Genomic DNA, 23058 nt, shown 5'->3' on the forward strand with positions numbered 1-23058 from the left:
CTACACCAAACCTGTGTGAATGCACGAGACAAGGAGAGTAATGGGGCATTGAATAAACAGCCCAGATAGAAAACCACCGTCCTCATGTCCCACCTTTTCCTATGCATCACAGTCAGTTACATTTTGTTCATTTTCTAAAACAGTGTCTTTTTTTTTTTAACTGCCATCCCAAATCTCCTATTTAATATCAGGCCTATTAAAGTTCAATTCCTCTTCCTGGCCGTTTTGGACTCGCTCAGCTTGGGCACCATGTTCTGTATCACTGTATTCTGTTAGGATATTTGAGTTACTGTCAATTCCCCTGATAGACACTTGTTTAAATAAACAGTTTAACTGAAAAAAAAGTGCATCACCTGTCTTTAAAAAAATAATATTCTTCAATCTCAGTTTTATATAGGCTGTGAGGTCCTACTCAGCTTCCTAGGGTCCCCGAAGAGAGCATGCAGTAATTACACAGATATCCCGGACTGGTACTGCTCAGCAGATGGATTTACTAAAGGGAGGAAAATTGCTAAAGGGTATTTTCCAGAGATAATCTGTACATCTTTTTCATGAGCACATTCCCTGAACAAATTCCAGCTCTCTTTGTAGTTGTCATACAGTGATTTCTGTGCATGTACAGCATGGAGTCTTTCTGTGGACTATTATGATGAAGGGAGCTTGTACACCCCAGGAGGCATGGTGGCACAGTGCTTTTGTACACTAGCAGTAGGTAGAAAAATGTTACAAGAAAGTCTCTTCATGTCACAACGTGGGCTCCTGCCAAGGAGACATGAGCACAGACCAACAAGGAAGGATTTATAAACAGTGGTGATTTTCTGCCAGGTAAGGCCAGGTCACCGATCGGGAACTTTTTTTTTCCTCAAGCAGGAATCTTTTGGAACTTCCTTTCTTTTTCCCACAGTGGTTGAAGTGGAACATGGAAATTGCCACTTGCTAAGATCTGGTACCATTTTTCGTTGTTTCAACTGCTTATAAATAAAAATGAGACGTTATATGCCAGTAACTCGCCAGGTTCACATCCCTTTCACCGTGAGTGTGTGCTCGACATCCTGGCCTAGAACAAATGGGCTCAGCTGCTTACAAATGATTTCCCCAGCTGTGAAAGAGAAAAATGAGAGGGTATCTTAGCACAAAATGAATGTAAGGATCACTACACTGGGTCCACCTAGCCTAGTTTCCAATAGGGGTGTGCAGGCCAAAAATTTCATTTTCATTAGTTTCCCATCTTATTGTTTTGTTGGGGATTTTAAAACATTTTTTTTCTTTCAGGTGCAATATTGAAAATAGTTCACGTGGAGGGGGATAATCGAACAGGGGCGCCTATCTCTATGGGCGCCCATCTCTAAGGATGGCCCTGTAAAGGGGTGGGGCAACCCGTATTATCAAAACAAGATGAACGTCCATCTTTCATTTCGATAATACAGTCGGGGACGCCCAAATCATGAAATTTAGGTCGACCTTAGAGATGTTCGTCCCCGGTTTTCAGCGATAATGAAAAGTGAGGACATCCATCTCAGAAACGACCAAATCCAAGCCATTTGGTCATGGGAGGAGCCAGCATTCGTAGTGCACTGGTCCCACTAACTGAATGGAAAAAAGCCCTTCCCGATCTGGAAAGGAACGGGCATGCATGAAGGAAATTGCTTATTTGCACATGATTTCCTTCCTAAGGAGGGGAAGTGGTGGCAGTTGAGGACGTCCAAAATGTGGATGTTTCTGTGAGAAGGACATCCATGCCTTTGCTATGCCTCCAACACCCTCTTTATTTATTTATTTGGATTTTGGATCACAAGTAGCAGCAGTGGGATTTGAATCAGCCACCTCTAGATTACAAGACTAGTGCTCTAACCACTAGGCCACTCCTCCACTCTACTCCACTCCCTTGAAATTTGGCCATCCCTGTGGGGGGGGGGGCAGTTGAGGACGTCCAAAATGTTTGAAAGAAGGACGTCCACGCCTTCTTGATGCCTCTGCTGACACAAACATATCTCTCCCCCCCAGGGACCTGCATAATGCCCCCCCCCCCCCCCCACACACAGGGATGGCCAAATTTCAAGGGAGTAGAGTGAAGGAGTGGCCTAGTGGTTAGAGCACTGGTCTTGCAATCCAGAGGTGGCTGGTTCAAATCCCACTGCTGCTATTTGTGATCCAAAATCCAAATAAATAAAGAGGTTGTCAGAGGCATAGCAAAGGCATGGATGTCCTTCTCACAGAAACATCCACATTTTGGATGTCCTCAACTGCCATCACATGGACGGAGGCATAGCGAAGGACATACTCTAAAAAAAAAAAGACAAAAGTTTTTGAAGTTGTTTATTTCGGTGTGGGAGGTGGTTAGTGTCCACTGGGGAAGTCAGGGGAGGTCATCCCCGATTCCCTCCGATGGTCATCTGGTCAGTTCAGGCACCTTTTTGATGCTTGGTCGTGAAAGAAAATGGACCAAGTAAAGTCGGCCAAATGCTCATCAGGGATGCCCTTCTTTTTTCCATTATCGGCCGAGGACGCCCATCTGTTAACCACGCCCCCACCCCGCCTTTGGTACACTGCCGACATGCCCCCTTAAACTTTGGTCGTCCCTGCGACAGAAAGCAGTTGAGGACGCCCAAAGTCGGCTTTCAATTATGCCGATTTGGGCGACCTTAGGAGAAGGACGCCCATCTCCCAATTTGTGTCGGAAGATGGGCGCCCTTCTCCTTCGAAAATAAGCAGGACAGTTACTGAAATTGTGTGCCGTATTGCACAGTGTGCACTATTGTGCACTCTTCTGCAATAATGCATCTATTGATAAGTAGTGTGCACTATTAATCAGTGGCATAGCCAGGAAATTTTTACAGGGAGTGCATCTCCTGCATTGCCCCCCCATCTCTCATGCCCCCCCCCCTCCTGGTACCTTAAAATCCTCTCTTCACCTGGGCAGTGACACTCATAGGCGGCCTGCGGCCTACACTTGGACTTCCTCTCTGAACCGTTCTGCCTTTCACAAAACAGGAAGTTGCGTCAGAAGTGGCAGGACGGTTCAGAGAGGCAGTCCCAGTGCAGGCCGCAGGCAGCCTCTGAGTGCCACTGCCACTGGTCAGGTGAAGACTGAAGCAGAGATGATTTCAAGGTACAGGATGGGGGCCAGGGAGCCGGGTCTTACAGGGGGTGTATACGTAACACATACACCTTGTATAAATATGCCACTGCTATTGATGAAACAGAAAAAAATTAGAAATGTGAGGGTCTGATATTCAGAAAAGGCCAAGCTCCTAAATATATGCCCTATTTTCAGTCAAATCTAGGAACATAATTTGTCAGCTGTCACTCCCTAATTTGTCAGCTTAGCCCTCCATTGCCCCGGGTACAAAAACTTAAGAGTCCTTTACTAAGCTGCGGTAAGCACTAGCGCACGCTTACCACAGCTTAAAATGATTTACCGTAGGACACGATCGGGCATCCTGTGGTAAGTTCCTAATCTACACTTGCAAACCACATGCCAAAATATATTTTTATCGTGAAGGGAGCATATCTGGGGGTGGAGAGTAGGCATTTCTGCACTAATTAGTTAGCACAGTTACATTACCACGCGCTGATTATTATGGGATTAGCGTGTAAGCTCTTACTACCTACAAAATCATTGTCGGTAAGTGCTCGCATGCTAATTTTTTTTAATGGCCGTATTCTAATGGCAACATTAGCACATGGCCATTAATAGAAAAAACAGAAAATCAGCCATTTTTTGGCTGCACTAAAATGGCTTTAATGTGTGGAAAAAACCTGTGTATGGGTGCACTAAGGTCACTTTTTACCGCAGCTTAGTAAAAGGCAGTGGTGGTCCTAGCCTGTTCGCCACCTGGGGCAGGTCGCCACTGCACCCCCCCCCCCCCCCAGTGTGTCACCCATCCCCCCTGAAGTGCATCCCACACCTCCCCCAAGCACATTACCAGACCTTTCCTCCCAGAAAGGGGGTGATCGGAGCAGGCGCGTGGCTGTCGGCTCTGCCGGTCCCTTGCCCCAGAACAGGAAGTAACATTAGAGAGGGCAGGGGACTGACAGAGCCGACAGCCACACACCCCCTTGCTGCCTGCATCCGTAGCAGCCCGCCCTGCCCTTGGTACGCTGTTGGTAAAAGGACCCCTTGGATTGTGGGCCCACTAGGGACAGAGATAGTACCTTTATATAATAAATGTAAACTGCTTTGATTTAGGAGCTTGAAAAGTTGTGCTTATAAATTTAGGCCTACCATTCATTTGCCTAGATTTATGAGCCTAAGTTATGAGCCCAGTGCTGAAAATCAGTGCTAAGTTCCTAATTAATTTTCCTTGCCCTAAATCTGTCCTTGTTGCAAGCCAATGTTTAGACTCCTAAATTTAGATATCAGTGAAATAGTATGTATACAATTAGGCACTCAGCCCTAGTAAGGCGTAAGGTAAGGTCATGCATTTGATATTTCAGCTTCTTGTGGTACATCCAAAGTGGTTTACATATATTATATGCGGGTACTTTGTTCCTTCAAAGAGGCCAGTTTTAAGAGCATTTTTTTTTTTTACTGCTGTTTCAGGTTAAAAACTGACATTTCCCATCAAATTATTTAAAATGAAATTGTAAACATATTTTTTCAGACAAGCATTTGGATTGTAGCTCAGGCCTCTGGACTGTCCGTTAGATTCCTGCTGAGATTTCTGGATGTGTGAATTTGTATGTATGAGCTTTCCTATTTGAAATGGAGTTCTTTCGGATTTTTTTTTTTTTAATTGTAAACTGCCTGGACCTTTATTTGATGGGCAGAATATCAAATCTAATAAATTGTAATTGTTCTAAACAAATGCACACCCCTAATTTTCATTCTCCAACAGGTGACATGGAGTCGGGGCTTAGAGGAAGTGGGTAAACCACGGCTTGTGTTGAGTTGTCCATCCAGTCACCCTCTGCCAGTTTCCAGCAGTCATTGGTTAGGGTTGTGATAAAACAGTCAGGCATGCCCACACCTTATTAAACGTTTCAAATACATGTCAGCTGTCAATGTACTAATGCCAGGTAAATGTTGATGTATAAATTATACATATCTGATAGAAAAGAGTTGGACCATCATGTGGACCCGAATGCAATTGTACTACAGTGGTCATCACTTTTATATGTACCTCCAACTTTACAAATATGCCTCTTTCAATGTTTTTCAATATGCAAATAAAATGATCTTTAAATTAAAAAACTTGTTGCTTCCCAAATTAATGTTGCCCAATGAACATGTCTAAATACTTCCTCTCCGCTTCCTTCCATGTACTTGTTTTCCCTGCTGCACCAGTTCCACAGATTCTCAGCACCCCATCCACCACTCACTTGCTCTGTAACTCGCCTGCTGCAGGCTCTTTTGCTGTGCTGCCCTCCATCTACACTGTCTGGTTCCCATTAAACTCACCTCCATTTTGCTGTAGATCCAGGGGAGGAACTCTGTGACTTTTGAATAGACACCTGGCTTGTTTCTCTCCCCACATCCATCCCCCCAGCTTGTCACACCAGTCAGGTACCATCGATCATTCTGCTCACAAACCAGTGGTCCACCGCTGTCTCCCTGAAACACGATAATCAGATTAACAGTTGGCACTATTAATGAAAGACCTAGAACAGAGCTCCTGAAAGTGTGGGTCAGATCCCCAAATGGAGTCACAAAATCCACATTTGGGACAACAACCTGAGTGAGCTCTCCATAGGTGCATCATTGTTCTACTCCTCCAGGGAGTCACACAATATATTTGGCCATGATCATGGGGGTTGTGGCCAGAAAAAGATTAATAAGCACTGGCCTAGAATAACATGAGCTTCCAGACAGACAAATAATGGTCAGATGTCTCACCTGGCAGGCATCTTTTCCTCCCTGCAGGTAGCCTGCACACATCATCCTGGCAGTGATATCTCCATTATAAGCACTGAGCCGATTACAGGTTGACGTACCAATCAAACGCACTTCTGTCTCCATCATGATTGGGGATGTATATTCTTTAAATATCCAAAAAAAACAAGTATATTCATCTATTGTTCACTCCTACACCAATCATGTTATAACAATTATTACCAGTCGTGTTATTCAATTATTTTACTGGTATATTTACAACCAAAGCCCTTCAGGATACAAACATTAGCAAAACCAAAACACTAGATAAAGAAAAAAGATCAGGGATAAGGCAAGGACTGTAGGCTGCCTGTCCTGGAGGCTGAGAGTAAAAGGGGGGGGGGGGGGAATTCTATAACTGAGTGCCACAAGTTATACCCCCAAATTACACGGGCTGTGAGCCTGTTCTAGAAAAACACTTCCATGTGTAAATATTCTTATGGGCTACCAGGGGCGTAGCCAGACTTCGGCGGGAGGGGGGTCCAGAGCCCGAAGTGAGGGGGCACATTTTAGCCCCCCCGGTGCCGCTGACCTCGCCATTTTTAAACCCCACCCCACCTTTTTGACCTCCCCACCGCCACCACCACCTTTGACCCCCCCCCCCCAGCAGGACGTCAGACTCACAGAAACAGAAGCCTGCCCTTGCAGACCAGGAATGCGGCTGCGCCGGAGAAGAGGACTTCGGCTGGCGGGGGTTGGGGACCCCTGCCAGCAAAGGTACCCGACGGCGGGTTGGCGGCGGGGGGGGGGGTCAAAGGGGTTGGCGGCAGGGGGGCCAGGGTCAAATCTATGGGGGCCCGTGCCCCCGTGGCCCCACGTAGCTACACCCCTGTGGGCTACTAGCATAATTTGGCATCTACACACCTACATTTAGGCACACCAAGGCCAGTTCAACCTATAGACCAGGTGAGGCACTGGCTCAGAGCACCAGTGATAAAAGGCGCCAAAATCTCAGTCCTGTATCTCTCCCTCTTTCTTCCATCCCCTCCCCTGCTTCTCTTCTGCCTGCAGTTCGGTTTCCACAGCATGGGGGTGGAGAGGAAAAGGGAATGGGACTTGATATGTCGCCTTTCTGTGGTTTTTGCAACTACATTCAAAGCGTTTTACATAGTATATGCAGGTACTTATTTGTACCTGAGGCAATGGAGGGTTAAGTGATTTGCCTAGAATCACAAGGAGCTGCAGTGGGATGCCAGACTGGAATTTTGGTACCCTTTATCACCAGTGGGTGAGGGTGGGGGGGACTTGAGAGAGATGGGGAGATAATGGATTGTGGGTGATGGGGAGGGCACATAGTCCCTTGAGCCAGCCCTGAGGCATATCCACCTACACCACATCATTAGCTTTAAGGGGTCCTTTTACTAAGCCATGGTAAAAGGGGGCCTGCGTTAGCATCAGCGAGTGTTTTTGACGTGTGCTGAGGTCCCCTTTTACCACAGCGGGTAAAAGGCCATCTTTCTGGTCAAAAAGAAATGGCCATGCGGTAAGTGAACCACTTGCCATATGGACATTTTGGGGGCAGCACTTGCCACCACCCATTGAGGTGGTGGTAAGGGCTCCCGCACTAACCTGGAAGTAGCCGGGCAGCAATTACTGCTGGGTAAGTACCGGTGCTGCAAAAATAGAAGATACAATGGTAGTTCTTGAATAGCAAACAGTAGGCCTGCATTGGGCTTACCGACGCTTAGTAAAAGGGCCCCTAAGTACGTAAACATTGGACACTCCCATGCCCCACCCATGCTCCTCCTCCTGACCACCTCCTTGCATTTATGTGCTACAGCAGTTGTGCACGCATGTTATAGAATACCACTGAGCGAGCAGTTGGCACGTATGCATTTAACTGTAAGTCATGTATAGAAGTGATAATACTCTGTAATTTACAAATGCAATTGGTGCCTATCTTTAAGCAACCTGTTATAGAATGAGGGGGAAAGGGTACAGGGAACAAGGATAAGGGAAGGATTGATGACCACGTTCCCTCCGGTCAGTTGTCCTGGAAGTTATGAGTCAGGGTATATATTTCAGAAGACATTGATAGAGGCAGCCTTGGGACCCTCACTCACCATCGTTTTTTGCTCAAAACCTGAAAGCCAGTCCACATGCAGGCCATGGTTTCCCCTGGGCTTTAGTTTAAGGTTTCCTTCTGTTCCCACTATAGGTTCCTTTTTTTTAGGGGGGGGTGGTAATCTGTTTAGTTTATGGAGGGGACGAGACAAGGAAATTATTTTGGAAATGTTTGATGTTGCCTTTAGCAGTTTTCATCCCCACTCATCCCAGAATCATGCCATCATTCTTTAAGACTAGCTATGTCTTCTGATTTTAGGAGGTTTTTTGAACTTTGTAAAAATGAAATTTAAATGTGATACATCTCAGTGAAAACTGACCAAAAATTAAGAGCTATATACACAATTAGTATATAGGTACAGAAAAAGGCGAAAAGAAAAGTACACTAAAGCTTCAATTATAGTCCACTATATAAGGGACAGAGCAGTACAACATGGAGAGATGAAATAAAAGGGAAAAAAGCAACACCAAAAGCAAAAATAACCCTAACTAGATCAGCTGCTCATCATACAGGGTTCCTTCTACCAAGCTGCGGAAAAATGGCCCTGCGCTGATGAACTCAACAGGCCAAGTAGAAACACTTGTAAGTACTGTTAAAATTTGTCTACGGCATTCACATCGATGAAAAATGAAGTAGATAAACTCTTTGAATGAAGAAACGAATAAAATAAAGGAAGTTTCTTTGCAATTGATAAAGGATAATACATTGATACACAGTAAATTGGAACAATTTGAGAACTACAATCGAAGGTTAAACCTTCGTTTGTTGAATTTTCCACGAACATCTGTGTATACTCCTTTGGACATATTTAAACGACATTTGATTGAAAATTTAAAGTATTCTCCGGAAAATATACCGCCTTTAAATAAGATATATTATTTGCCTCAGAAAAAAAAGTAAAGAAGATTCACAGAATTTTCCTCAAATTCAAGGAGATCTTTGATATCAGTAACAGAGAGACAAACATTGCTTGTATCATTTATTCTTCAGCAAGATCAAGAAGCTGTGAGAAGAATGGCTTTAAAACATTTACAAACACCCTTTTATGGGGGGAAAATGTGGGTTTTTCCCGATGTTACCGAGCAAACCCAAGAGAGGAGAAAAGAATTTGTTGCATTAAGATCAGCAGCGATAGCCTTGGGTGCTACATTTAATTTAAATTACCCCTGTAAATGTAATATAAAATATTTGGGAGTTAAATATGTTTTTCTCCTACCTGACCATTTAAAACAATTTATTGATCAAAAAAAATTGTGAAACTTGTTGGACTCACACGGTTAAGATCTATGGTTAAAAGAAATGTATTAATTTTTGGTGGACAAAGTGTTAAGCTTTTCTTTATTTTTTATTGTTTAAATCTCATTTCCTGAGTTTATAACGGCTCCTACCCCCCACTATTGGTGATCTAGTGCAAGACGTAAAATGGTTTTCTTTAATTATATAATTTCCTTAAACTTATATAAGTCTGACTTTTCTTGTTCAAGTTGTAAAGCTTGTAAAATCTATAAATTTATAAATAAGTTTTTTTAATTTATACGTTTATTAATCATTTCAAGTATACAACTTGTACAGAAAAGAAAATATCAGCACATATTACATCACAACACAAATTTACCCCAGAAAAATGTTGCCATATTTGCTCAAGTCCTCTATATGGATTCAAGAGGGTTCACAATGGAATTAACATTTAAATTATAAACATCATTAAAGAAATAGCTTGCATGACATCTTAATTTATCGGTTCTATTTTTATTACATCAAGAGAGAATATTCTACCCCTACTTATTCTTAGATGTTAAAAAAGCTGTTAGTTGGGTAGGTTCAAAGAAGACGTATTTTATCGATTGATATTTTACCACACATTTACAGGGAAACCTCAAAAAAAAGGTAGCCCCTAACTGAAGGACACCAGGTTTCATCATCAGAAACTGTTGACGTCTTTTTTGTGTTTCTTTTGCAAGGTCAGGAAAGATTTGAATTTTTTGTCCCAAAAACAATTTTCCTTGATTTTTAAAGAATTAAAAAAGAAAAATGGCCCTGTGTTAGTGGTGGGGGCCATTTTCCCTGCACGCCAGGGCCCTTTTTACCACAGTGGGTAAAAAAAACCCCAGACAAGCCATTTCCAGGAGTTTTCTTTTTCCCCTGGAAATGGTGCATGCTTGGGGCAGAACTTCTGCCGGTGGCCACATTGGGCCAGCGTTAGTCCCAATTTAGCATTGGGCTTACCAACGCCTCATAAAAGACCCCCCACAATAACTAGTAGACGTTACACCGGATGTTCTTCTGCAAGAGACATAAGTTTCCTATTACAAAGTGCAGTCACAGATGGGATCTTATCACTTAAGAAGGATGATAAGTTTGATGGCTCAACAAATACTTATTTCACAGCATTATACACCATAATACACTTACATTGAAATTTCAAAAGCAATTGGGTTCCAATCTGATATACATGAGACCGCATTAACAGAAACTGCTTCCTCCTTTTTTGATTAGCTCTTAGAAGCTTGGGAAATATCCATATCTTCAATTCACAGCATAACTTAAATCTAGTTTTAAAGAAGTTTCTCAATAAAACATCATGGTCCACCATAGAGGAAAAAGTTCCAATTAAGGTGACTTTCTGTAAATGAGAATTCTGAGTCTCCCAGTTTTGAGAGTCCTCCTAACTATCAGGTGAGACCAATGAATCTTGAAGCTGAGTCTCAGAGACTGAGAATGGAAAGTATAATAGTTTAGTCAAAGCTGGCAAGATCTCTTTCTCACAATCTCAGTCAAATAGTTATTCAACATCTGCAATAATTCAGATTTTCTTCTGAGTTTTCAAACTTTTTAGCTTGGACCATAGTATATTCAGAAGATTTTTCAATCGAAATATTTATTTGGTTATTTAAACTGCCCAATCTAAACTGTTCCAAAATTACGTATCACAAGCCATACCAGATCCAGCATTATTATCACTCAGGTTTCACCATCATTAGTGACTCCTGCCAATGAAGCTATTCTGGATGTAGAGATGAGATCTTCCCAACTAATCATGGCACTCCCTCCCAAAACTACTACATTCTGAGTTGGAGTCCATGCACTTGCTCCATGCCAATTCTCTGGGTCACTCCCCTGCCAGGAACCAGAAACCTTTCTGCCCAGTCATGGTGGCCATCTATACTCCTCGGGGCTCAAGATTTTTCAACAGCCAGGGAGTACACCACCTCTCCCACGGACAATCCATCCTGATATTAGGTTTTAACTGATAAAACATCCTAATACAAATAAATAAGTAAATAAATGAAAAATGAAAAAATAGATGTTTATTGGATAAACACCAGACAAACACCACTTCCTCTAGAGCAGGGTTGTCCAACCTTGATCATCGAGGGCCTCAATCTAGTTGAGTTTTCAGGATTTTCCCAATGAATATGCATGACGTCTATCTGCATGCACTGCCTCCATTATATGCAAATAAATCTCATGCATATTCATTGGGGAAATCCTGGAAACCCAACCTGGCGAGGGCCGAGGTTGGACACCCCTCCTATAGTACATTCTCACCCCTCCCCTAGCTTGTTTGGTATCTCAATTTTTGTGTCTTTTCTGCACTGATGACTCTTGAGTAACAAACATTGATTTTTTTTGTACTCTCAAAAAAAATCCTAATTGGTTGTGAAATTCATTCATTCATTCAGTACATAACTAGGAACGAAAATCCTAAATAAAACTCAACAAAATAATCTTTCTCCTCTTCCAAACATTAATCTTTCCTCATGGCGGCAATTCTATAACTGGGCGCCAAAGTTAGGTGTCAGAATTAAGAGAGTAGTGTGCTAATTCTATCATGGCAATTATGTACGCAACATTCTAGAATACTAGCATAAATCAGCAACAACATGCCTACATTTTGGCATGCCCACTTATGCTAGATGGCGTACATTAGTGCCTAAATGCAGCACTTCAGCATGTAACACACATGTTGTCCCTGCCTATGTTCCTCCCCAATGCTAAGACTGGTGTTTGTATATATTAAAGCAGGGCTCGACATATCCTGGGCGCCAGGTTGCCATGGTGCCTAGAAATTTCATACCACTGATATTTTTCCCCTACTGCTGTGCTACCTGTAACTGCTTCTCTCCACCCTGCACGGTGATCGGGATCTCCATATACTTGAGCTGGAGGGGAGGCACAAGAGAGATTGGGGAAAGTGGGAGGGGGGAGGGTTATGAGAAGAGACATATAGACTGGGTTAAGATGGGGGGGGTTATGAGAGAGAAACTGATAGACACCCAGGCTATGATAATAGGTAAAACAAAGAGGCAATTGCCTCTTTGCTTCACCTATCAAGAGGGTGCTGTCACACAGATGACAGCATGCTTTGGGAAGGAAGACTGTTGACTTCTGCAATTGATTAGCAGAGGCACATTAAGAAACTGATTTATTAAAGTTTCTTTGCCCAGGGCACAAAATAGAAAAAAAAATCTTAGTAAGTCAATTTCTAAAAGAGCTACTGCTAATCTAAGAGGGGGTTCCAAACCTCTCCCTCCCCCCAAACTTCACTGGGGGCAATGTTGGAAGGGTGAGAAAAGAGAAGCGAGAAAGATGCTGGCTCCTAAATTTAATGAAAATTTGTCAAGGCCTGTATTAAAGAATACCTCTGAGCACTTATACACATAATTGTACATATATATGCATATGTGCTAGGATTCTATAAACATGTGTGCACAATTTTTGCCTGTCTTTATGCATCCTGTTATAGAATGAGGGGTAGTGTCAAGGTCAGAGAACACACAGGAATAGTAAGGAGTCAACAAGCACAGCATCCCCACCCACTTATCTCCCACAATAACAATCACTTTATCCACTCTAAAGAATTTTTTTCTTAATGGAAAATGATTAGGTATTCTTGATTTTGCATATCCAATTTGTCAATGTCAAAAATATGACCACAGATCTTGGATATTATAATAAAGTTACTTAGTTAATGTGGAGCGGCAGAAAGGATGTCCAGTAGGGCTGCTGAGAGTGTGAGTCAGGCCCAAGGCTGCCCCTCCCCCTCCAGGACACCGCCCCACCCCAGGACACCGCCCCACCCCAGGATGCCATTGCCGCTGCTGCTGCCCCCCGGACACCGCATAGCCAGGCCATATTGGGGGGGGGGGGCTGGAGCCCAAAGTGGAGGGGCACATTCTGCCCCACCTCCTTGCCCCCCGCTGTAACTCCACATACCTTGGCTGGCGGGGGTCCTCAAGCCCCGCCAATAGAGAAGCCTCCCCTCCAGTGCTGTTGTCCACTTAACTGCCTGCCCAGTGCAGCTGCTTCTCCTCATGTCTCACATGCTCAGTTTCATCAAAACCAAGCATGTGCGACATGAGCGGAAGCAGGGCAGGCAATGCGGTGAACAGCACTGGAGGGAAAGCTTCTACCAGCAGGGCTTGGGGATCCTCTCCAGCCAAACCAGGAGCCATGAATCCAACTGTGTCTGCTCCTCCCCAGCCTCTAAGGGGGGCCCGGGGCCAAAGTCTGTCTCTCTCCTACTCCTGTTGGGACTCGGGTGATTGTGTCTCTCTCCTGTCAGGAGCACGAGAGAGACAGACCCCAGTGCCGGGCCCAAGAGAATTTTAACCCCCTGCTCCTCCCCTCTCAGTGTCCCTGATGTCCAGCTCAGAACATGGACATTCAAGTTAGTACATCACAAATGGACGTCCTTCTCACATGTATTTTAGAATCTTCTATGTGGTATGTAGAGCCAGCCCCTGCCACTAGGCAGACTAGGCATCCATCCAGGGCAGGGGTTTTCAACCCAGTCTTCGGGCATACCCAGCCAAGGAGATATCCTGAAAACCCCAACTGGCTAGGTGTGCCCTGAGGATTGGGTTGAAAACTTCTGATCTAGGGCAACAAAATTTATGGGGGGGGGGGGGTTAGCTCTAAACAGGAGACAGCCTGGTCTCCTGATGTAGGGATATAGGTAGAGAGAGGAAGAAGAGATACTGACCACCTGAGGGGGGATAGAGAAGGGAAAGGAAGATGCTGACCACCTGGGGTGGGAGTAGAAAAGGGAAAGGGATATTTTGGCCACCAGGAGGAGTAGGGAGTAGAAGGGGACATCATTCTATTCTATTCCTGTTTTTATATCATGCCTAAATCAACCTGGAATCAAAGCAGGTTACATCCAGTTAGAACAACTAATATGGCATCAAGCATTTACTACAAATTTTCCATATATTTGCTACATAAGTAGGTTTTCACTACTTTCCTAAACATAATATAATTAGGAAGTGCCCATAGCTGAACTGGAATAGAATTCCAAATCCTGCTAGACTGAAAGTTAAACAAACTTTCATGAATGAGTTTATAGCAAACCTCAATTACAGGACTACCCAATCTTATTAACAATCCAACACAAGAATAAGAGTAACATAGTAACATACAGGCTCATTTTCAAAAGAGAACTATGTCCATCTTCAAAATTCAATGATATGCACCTTAACCCTTTGGGGGCCTAGAGAAGTGAAGCAGAGAAGGGCATGGAAGTAAAGAGAACGGAAAGGAAGGGAAGGGAAGATACTAGACTATGGAAAGGCATGCAGGAGCAGGAGAGGACAGACCTGGAAGCAGGCAGGAAGAAGCTTGCCGGCGCCAGGCCTGAGCCCGCCCTCCCCCCCTTGGAGGACAGGCCTGAGGAATTTTGCCCCCCTTCCGCTCTCATTGACCCTGCAACAACCATCTTACAACACAATAGCAAATAAAGTAAGTTGGATCACCCAGGCTAGCCAACTGTTTTCTTCTCTGATTCTCTACCAGCTTGGGAAGATGAAGATATCAAATTCCTACACTACAATAAAAAATTATGCACTCTAAAATTCCTACACTAGCAGCTCCCTGCATTCCTTGATGCTGTTTACCAATCTGGGCTGACCTCTGTCTTTTCAATCTGATCCAAGCATATTTAGATTCCCTTACAGTGCTGTCTTCCACTATCTCTGCCTGCAAACTAGTTCAGTCTTGTCATGTTCTGCTAAAGTTCTTACCAGCACCGTAGTTAATCCAGCACCATTACTAAGCTTTGTAATTTAAAATTGAAATAAACCCTCTGATATATTTGGAGGTGATTGATTATCCTGCTCTCAACCTAAAACACCTGGGCTCTTGATAAAAAAAAAACCCCAATCCAAAACACTTTGATTTTATTGGAAGAGCATAAGACGTGTAGAGCAAATTTGTAAATAAACACAAAACCTTCTGCAGCCCCTTCAAATGAAGTTCACCTTTTCCATGTATTTTTAACTGAGGGGGATTTGGCTATAGACTAATGGAAAATCTCCACTTGCAGTCTCCATTCATCACCACTACAGCTCCATAAACGGATGGTCTCTTACTTGAAATTGAATTGGTTTTCCCAAAACCAGAGATCCAACACTGTTGTCCTTCCACAAAGTTCTGACCAGTCATGGGTAGACATGCAGGCTGTATATTAGCTGTAACAAGATAAAACAGCACAATTATGACCTAAAATACTTTACAGTCCAGAAATCTGACTGCCAATGTAGTGGAAACCTGGCTTTCCCAGAATCTGCATCCATGTCCCAGAATCTATTAAGCAGATTGATCACACACCAGTACTATACACATGGAAATCCACAAAGTTTCAGGAAAAGGTTAATTAGCAAGAAGTGCTGTACCTCTGAAGAAAACCCAGATGGAGGCTCTGACTATCTTCTTGATAAGTGCAGTTCTAGAAAAACTAACCTTCTCCAGGAACATGGACTTCCCACCATTCCCTCAAGGCACCTGAAGCAGCATCTCTTTACCATCCCAGATAGCCAGTGGCCACTGTGTTATTTTAATATTTACTCTTTTTCTGAAAATATTTGACATATTTTGGCAAATCTATATGTTCTGTACATTGATGTAATTTCATTTATTTTGGTTGAGATCAAGCTTTTTAATGTAAATCATATCTTTACAATGGCAATGTGCCAATCGGCACTATTGCCGGGGTAGCACGTGCACCCGGCAGTAGTTCTGAGTTTGGTGTACGCCACATATTGCAGTAGAAAATATTTTTCTACCACAGAGGCGTTCCTGACAGTACTCAGCTGTGCAGCCATGTTGGCGTGTGCTGCATGGTCACCGCACGAGTAGCGCGTGAGCCCTTATTGCTAAGTCAATGGCTGGCAGTAAGGGCTCAGGCCATAAATCGGCATGCGCTAGTTTTCATTTTTGCACACGCCCATTTCCTGGCCCATTAAAAAATGGTCTTTTTCCCAGTCATGGTAAAAAGTGGCCCAGCGTGCAACCAAAATATGCACCCACACTACTACAGGCCAGTTTTTACCGCAGCCTTGTAAAAGGGCCCCTAAGTGACTTGCCCAAAATCACAAGGAGCTACAGTGAGAATTGAACCCAGTTCCCGACCCACTGCACTAGTCATTAGACTGCTCCTCCACTTGTCTTTTTACCTCTTGGTCATCTAGTAGTTCAGTGGATTCCCTCATTGGCTTTCTGTTTTAAATGTGCTTCAAAAAGGATTGCCTCTATGCTCTTTTCAAATTCTGTCTTTGCCTATCTTGTTATTGTTTTACATCTAACTTGACAGTGCTTATGCTATCCCTATTTTCCTTATTTGGGTGTACTTTCCATTTTTTTTATGTCTAAATCTTTTTATTGGACGATTCAATTACAAACCTCATTAACAACAGTTCAGCCGTTTATAAAACATCAAGTGAATTACAGCATTCTAGTTGCCAATCGTCCCCAATTTTATATCTAATCTCCCACAACCCTACCCCACCCCTTCCCTTCCCAAACTTCGGCCAAATGATATATTCTCAACCATCAGAAAGTTATTTTGAACCCTGAGACAGCTACCTCCAAGATATCATACTTGCCAGGCCCCGTCTCCTCCCTTCCTATGTCAGTACTACCCATCTCTCGAGTGTATGTCTCATAAGCTCACAATCAACACCCAAAAAGAAGGAGGATGTTTGGTTTCTTATAACACCCCCAACATTTTTCCTATACACCTCAAGGTGTCGTAAAGCTAACTTCTCCCCAAATTTACCAATGTACCCTGCAAACCTAAAATCATCTGACCCCACCCAACCCTGACTCTGCATTCCAAAAAACACCCCTCATTCTATCCTTGAGTGCGATCCGGACTTCCCCATCCCCTCTCCCCTCCCACCATGGAGTTCCTCCACAAGTGTATCCCCAAATGGTATAGAAATTAAAAGGAATTCAATACAAGGCTGCGAGCTCTATGCGACATGGACTGGAGATAATTGTCCCAGATGGCCAAAAACCTTTGTTTCTTCTTATAAGAAGAGCGTGCATATTGTAGTTCCATTAACATCATGGTATGAAACCTATTCCTCCACTGCCAATATGAAGGAGCCTGGTCGCCAATCCACACCCCCAAAATTATACATTTCCCACCATCTCCGCTTTCCAGATCAAAAGCCCATCCAGGCCCACCCGTAGCTACGCCCCTGGTCGGATCCCATCAGGTTCGGTGAACGGCAAATTACGTGAATGTAACTTTAGAGTGTTGCATAGGGCAAATTTTACTCAAGAGAGGGTCTTTAAGGCGGGAGGGACGGACTCTCCAATATGTCAGAAATGTCGTTGGGAAGTTAACTCTTTTATCCAAGCGTTTTGGATGTGACCAATTATTCAAACATTCTGGAAGAAAATGATAAATTATTTAGAGACATTGGGAGGAAGGCCGATTAAGGTATCACTGGCAGGTTTCTTGTTAGATAAATATGAAGACCTGGGACCAAATTATACTTTCACATATCTGGAAGCCCGAGACCTCCCTGTTACCAAGAGCCTTGTAAACACCTAAATGGTAGACGTGGTTTGTTTCCCTTGCCAGCAAAAATTAGATATCAATTTACGCAAAGATAACAAGTCTCTAGTTACCAGCTTGATGGGCAATAATTGTAGAACGTACAACCACTTAGGAAAGAGGATCATCCGGAATAACTGAATTCTGCCATATAATGACAATGGCATTGAAGCCCATTGCGTAAAACATTGTTTAGTATAATCTAAAAGGTGAAATATATTCAAATCATGAATCAGGAAGGCCCTATATGGAAGTTTTATACCTAGATAAGGAAAGCACCGGGAAGCTCCCTTCAAAGGAAATTGACCTACCCACAACCGCCTCACCAATTGTTATGTGGGTAATGCCAAAGATTTATCCAAATTTAATTTGAAACCAGAGAACTCCCCATATTCTGCTAAACTATCCATTAAAGCTGTCAGGGACTCAGTTGGGTTGACCAAATGTACCAAAAGATCATCTGCGAATGCCGATACTTTGAATTTTCCATTTTTTTTAAAGATTCCCTTTTGGCTTTAACTGCCTCTTCACTTCACCATTGAACCACACTGCCAATTTCTTGGTCTTCCTTTGATTTGATTTTTTTTTAATGCATAGAATATATTTTATCTGGGCTTCCATAATGGTATTTTTAAATAATGTCCACACATCATACAAACTTTTAATCCTGACAACTGGTCCTTTTAGCTTGTTTTTGTTTTCCTTTTTAATTTCCTGTTTTTATTATTGTCTTCATTTTTTAAATTAAATTCCACAGCACTTTCCTTAGTGTCTTCTTTCCAGTGTTATGACAAAATTATTGTCAAGTAGATCTACCACTTTTACCCTTTGCACCAGGCCCTGCAATCTACTGAAAACTAGATCCAAACTAATTAATATTCTTGTCAGTTCCGTGAATAGCTGCTGCATGAAGCAGTTGTTTATGGCACCTAGGAATTGTATCATTCTTGCATGTCCTGATGTGACATTTACCCAATCAATACTTGGATAACTGAAGTCTCTTATTACTATTGTATTGTATCCTATTGCCAATTTTATTAGTCTTCCCAATATCTGTTAACATGCTACAGTCTGCTTCCTCATCCTGGGCAGGTGGCTATTAATATATCCCCACTACTATACTCTTCCCTGTCATCCTTGGAATTTCTATCCATAAAGATTCCAAAGTGTAGTTTGTTTCCTACAGAACTTGTTTCCTGTTTAGCTATGCCATTCTTAGCATATAACACCAGATCTGTACCAATTTGACCTGCCATGTCATGTGACTACTATTTGTATCCCAGTACCACAGGGCCCAGTATTTAGTGGTCCTTATCTGAATAGGTATGGCTTCTACCCAGATAAGTACTACTCACTAGGGCCAGCCATTGAGTCTCAATGCTGCTGAAAAGTTTTACTGACTGCCCTGGAACTATCCAGATAATGTTGAAGTAGTCTGAGTGTTGTGTCATGATGCAACCAGAAGTTATCTGGGTACAGCCAATATGCAGTGCCATTACCCAGATAACTATATACTGAAGTTAGGACAGCAGAATAGCTGGGACTGTTCGACTATGTCCCTGAGAGCCCCCTCTATATACATCTCTAGCTCCCTCAGCTCTTCCAAGTGTGTAACTGTGGCCTCCACAGATTGGATTTGTTCTCTGAGAGCCAGGAGCTGTTTGTACTAGCTGTGCACATAGGATCTCTCACCATGTGCCAGCTGATGTAAAAGAATTTATAGCCCTAGCCCCCAACTCACTGCTGGACTGCTGCCTGAATTTTAAGTTATTGTTAGTTATTTAAAGGCTTAAAGGGAGTGAGGATGCATAGCTAAATTTAAAGTCCCTCACATTTATTTGGTGTATTTTGTGTTGGACTACAATTAATCTAATACTAAAATCAGACTACAATTAATCTAATAATAAGGCTGGAGTTACTCACTTATTGATGTGAATCACACTAATTGCTTCCTAATTTTCCCTCCTAACTTAATTGGGGTAGCAGTCTATTTACCAGAGAATGTGCCTGGGGGTAGGTGGGAACTGGGGGAGGAATATGGAAATCAAACACCACAACTTTAATGGCTTCTCACAGCCAAACAATATCTAATTTCTTTAAACATTATTTGGCTCAGCAAACACTTGACCACTCATATAGACACATAAAGCAAATCAATACTCACAGTCCCAGTTCACCCAGCAGCAGAAGCAGCTTCTGCTGGCAGCAGTCACTTGGGAATAAACTCAAGTTTGATATTAGCATATAGATTAGCAGATCAGATTAAGCATAGTAATAGGTAATTGTGGTATTTCTGCAGTAACATTCTGAATTTAGAGCAGGTTGCATACCAAACCATAATGAATTTAGTTTAATAGTCTCCTACCTCAACAAACACTGAACAAAATATATACTCTTCCACTTTCCTATTTATGTAAGAAGAAGCTAAAGAAAACCTTACCTCCCATGAAAGAATAGGGACTTCTGAGTTTAATCAGAGCAATGTCAAAGTCATGTGTTGCATCATTATAATCATCATGCACTATAATATCAGCAACTTCTGCCCGGTTGTTGAGCTTGCTCTGGTCGATAATTCCTGCATAGACTCGCCAGTTGGCAGGGTAATATTGTGTGTTGCTGAAAAGAAAAAATTAATAGAAACAGTGTCACAGCCAGGTGCATATAGTGAGAACATTTGTACAAAAATGTCAAGCCCCTCATCCTCAGCTGCACAGCAGCCAGTCTTTCACCTCCTTGCTGACCTAAAAGTCCTTTCCTTCCATTTGTCATAATTTAAGAGTAGAAAGAGAAGACAGGACAGATGCCTTGATTCCTCCACCGTTTGTTTTATTGCTCTTCTTCTGATGTTTTCCTCCAGCCTTTTGATGTCCTGTCTGGATTGGACTCCTACCCAGTGAGCAGGTGGACCTACTGTCACTCATATCATGGTAGGTTACTGTCATCTAGTCACTCTACCCTTTTAAATCAAACCATAAACTAGATCAGGCTTGTCCAATCTATGGCCCATGGGCCAGAATCCAGCCCACCAAGAATCTGGCCGTCAGAAGCTTAGCAATTCTTGTGATGCTTACAGTAGGATTTCTGCTTCCTCGCCATGACTCAGCTCTTTATAAGTTTGAGCCATGTGGTGCCAGAGTTTCAGGTTAGTCTTACAGTTTCAAGTCTCACGAGACCAACCTGAACTTCCAGCACCACATGACCTAAGCTTGTAGAGAGCTGTGTCACGGTGAGGAAGCAGGAATCCCATGGTTTCTTCTGCAGCTAAAGCCAGGTGAGGGTAAAGAGACTGGATGAAGACTGGAGGAGGGGGGTACATGAGAGAGAGAGAGAGAGAGACTGGGTGAAGGCTGGGAAGGGGACAATGCACCACTGTATTTTTCCACTATTTCACGAAACATGTGTCAAAAAATGATGGTGCGTGTTTTGGCCCTCCAAATGTTACATAATATCAAATGCTACCTAATATAAAATGTGGCCCCTGATAGAAAAAGGTTGAACAAGCCTGAACTAAACTGTCCCTTCTGGATGAGCAGGTCTTGCACGTTTTTCAGTCTTTATGCTATTCCCAGTGTTATCTCTTTTTCTTCCCCCACTCCACCCCCACCTTTCTATACTCTTCCAAAATCACAAACTTGTCTTCACCTACTCCCCGCTCCCCCCGTTTTCTATTTCTGTTGATGGATCTCTCATTCTCCCTGTCTCCTCAGCTCGAAACCTTGGGGTCATCTTTGACTCTTCTCTCTCCTTCTCTGCTCATATCCAGCAGATTGCCAAGACCTGTCGTTTCTTTCTTTACAACATCCGTAAAATCCGCCCCTTTCTTTCCGAGCACTCTACCAAAACCCTCATCCACACCCTTGTCACCTCTCGTTTAGACTACTGCAATCTGCTTCTAGCTGGCCTCCCACTTAGTCACCTCTCCCCTCTCCAGTCGGTTCAAAACTCTGCTGCCCTTCTCATCTTCCGCCAGGGTCGCTTTACTCATACTACCCCTCTCCTCAAGACCCTTCACTGGCTCCCTATCCGTTTTCGCATCCTGTTCAAACTTCTTCTACTAACCTATAAATGTATTCACTCTGCTGCTCCCCAGTATCTCTCCACACTCGTCCTTCCCTACACCCCTTCCCGTGCACTCCGCTCCATGTATAAATCCTTCTTATCTGTTCCCTTCTCCACTACTGCCAACTCCAGACTTCGCGCCTTCTGTCTCGCTGCACCCTACGCCTGGAATAAACTTCCTGAGCCCCTACGTCTTGCCCCATCCTTGGCCACCTTTAAATCTAGACTGAAAGCCCACCTCTTTAACATTGCTTTTGACTCATAACCACTTGTAACCACTCGCCTCCACCTACCCTCCTCTCTTCCTTCCCGTTCACATTAATTGATTTGATTTGCTTACTTTATTTATTTTTTGTCTATTAGATTGTAAGCTCTTTGAGCAGGGACTGTCTTTCTTCTATGTTTGTGCAGCGCTGCGTATGCCTTGTAGTGCTATAGAAATGCTAAATAGTAGTAGTAGTAGTAGTCTTCACCTACTCAAAAAAGCAATGAGCTGCAGTGACCACCCAGTGGGGAGCGATCAGGGTCCCCCCACATACATGGTCGGTGTTTTCTCCTCTTATGAAATGGAGACTGATCTGCCAGGGCCACCTCCCCAGCTCAGCTGGTGTTCCTCCAATTATTCGACTGGTCTTCCTCTGCCCACAGTCTGTAGGGAGGCAAAGCAAAGGCACTTCAAAGTAGAATGTACTAAAAAGGGTTCTCTCTCATATCATACCTACAAAAGAAAAAAACCGTTTATATGTGACCTGGGTGTCATTAACACCCTCACAGAAGGATTGTTCCAATGGGGGGTTCCAATAGGGTACAGCCAGGGCAGGAGTTAGGGAGGCACAGCTGAGGTTTGGAAAGAGAGATACCTTTAGAATGGAAAAGTTTCATTTTATATAGGGTGTTGCTGTTGAAACGTTACACACTGTGCAATGAATGACGTTTCTTTTGAACAATAAGACAGGGGGGTGTGGTATTACTGTAAGCAAAAGCACAAGCTGTCACACATGCTATAATTACTCCAAAAGTCATGAAACATAACCTCCACTCCCTAGTGTCCGACCGTTGTTACGAAACATTTACTGATTATTTTACTGATATTTTTATCCTCAATTCAAGTTCTTTGACAGTCCTGAAAAGAAACAGTTGATGTACATTTTAGCTATACTGTGTCTCTGGTACAGTCCAACTGTTTTTGAAGGCAGCTTTGCTACTAGTCAGCGCTTT

The 23058-nt window shown here is 43.2% G+C and overlaps 1 protein-coding gene across 2 annotated transcripts in view; it reads right to left on the reverse strand.

The window, feature by feature from the left end:
* Positions 1-290: 290 nt before the first annotated feature.
* The window catches only part of TMPRSS13 (transmembrane serine protease 13), a 103813-nt gene continuing 81045 nt past the window's right edge, over positions 291-23058 (reverse strand). For both annotated transcript variants that reach the window (XM_030220433.1, XM_030220434.1), the window contains exons 8-13: positions 22318-22489; positions 20222-20397; positions 15308-15406; positions 5837-5979; positions 5402-5554; positions 291-1099 (exon numbers count right to left, since the gene is read on the reverse strand). In XM_030220433.1, coding sequence (XP_030076293.1) covers positions 1073-1099; positions 5402-5554; positions 5837-5979; positions 15308-15406; positions 20222-20397; positions 22318-22489 — 770 coding nt within the window. In that variant the 3' untranslated portion in view covers positions 291-1072. The remainder of the gene's footprint in view (positions 1100-5401; positions 5555-5836; positions 5980-15307; positions 15407-20221; positions 20398-22317; positions 22490-23058) is intronic.

This window comes from Microcaecilia unicolor, chromosome 12 (assembly GCF_901765095.1).
Source record: "Microcaecilia unicolor chromosome 12, aMicUni1.1, whole genome shotgun sequence".
Lineage (NCBI taxonomy): Eukaryota > Metazoa > Chordata > Amphibia > Gymnophiona > Siphonopidae > Microcaecilia > Microcaecilia unicolor.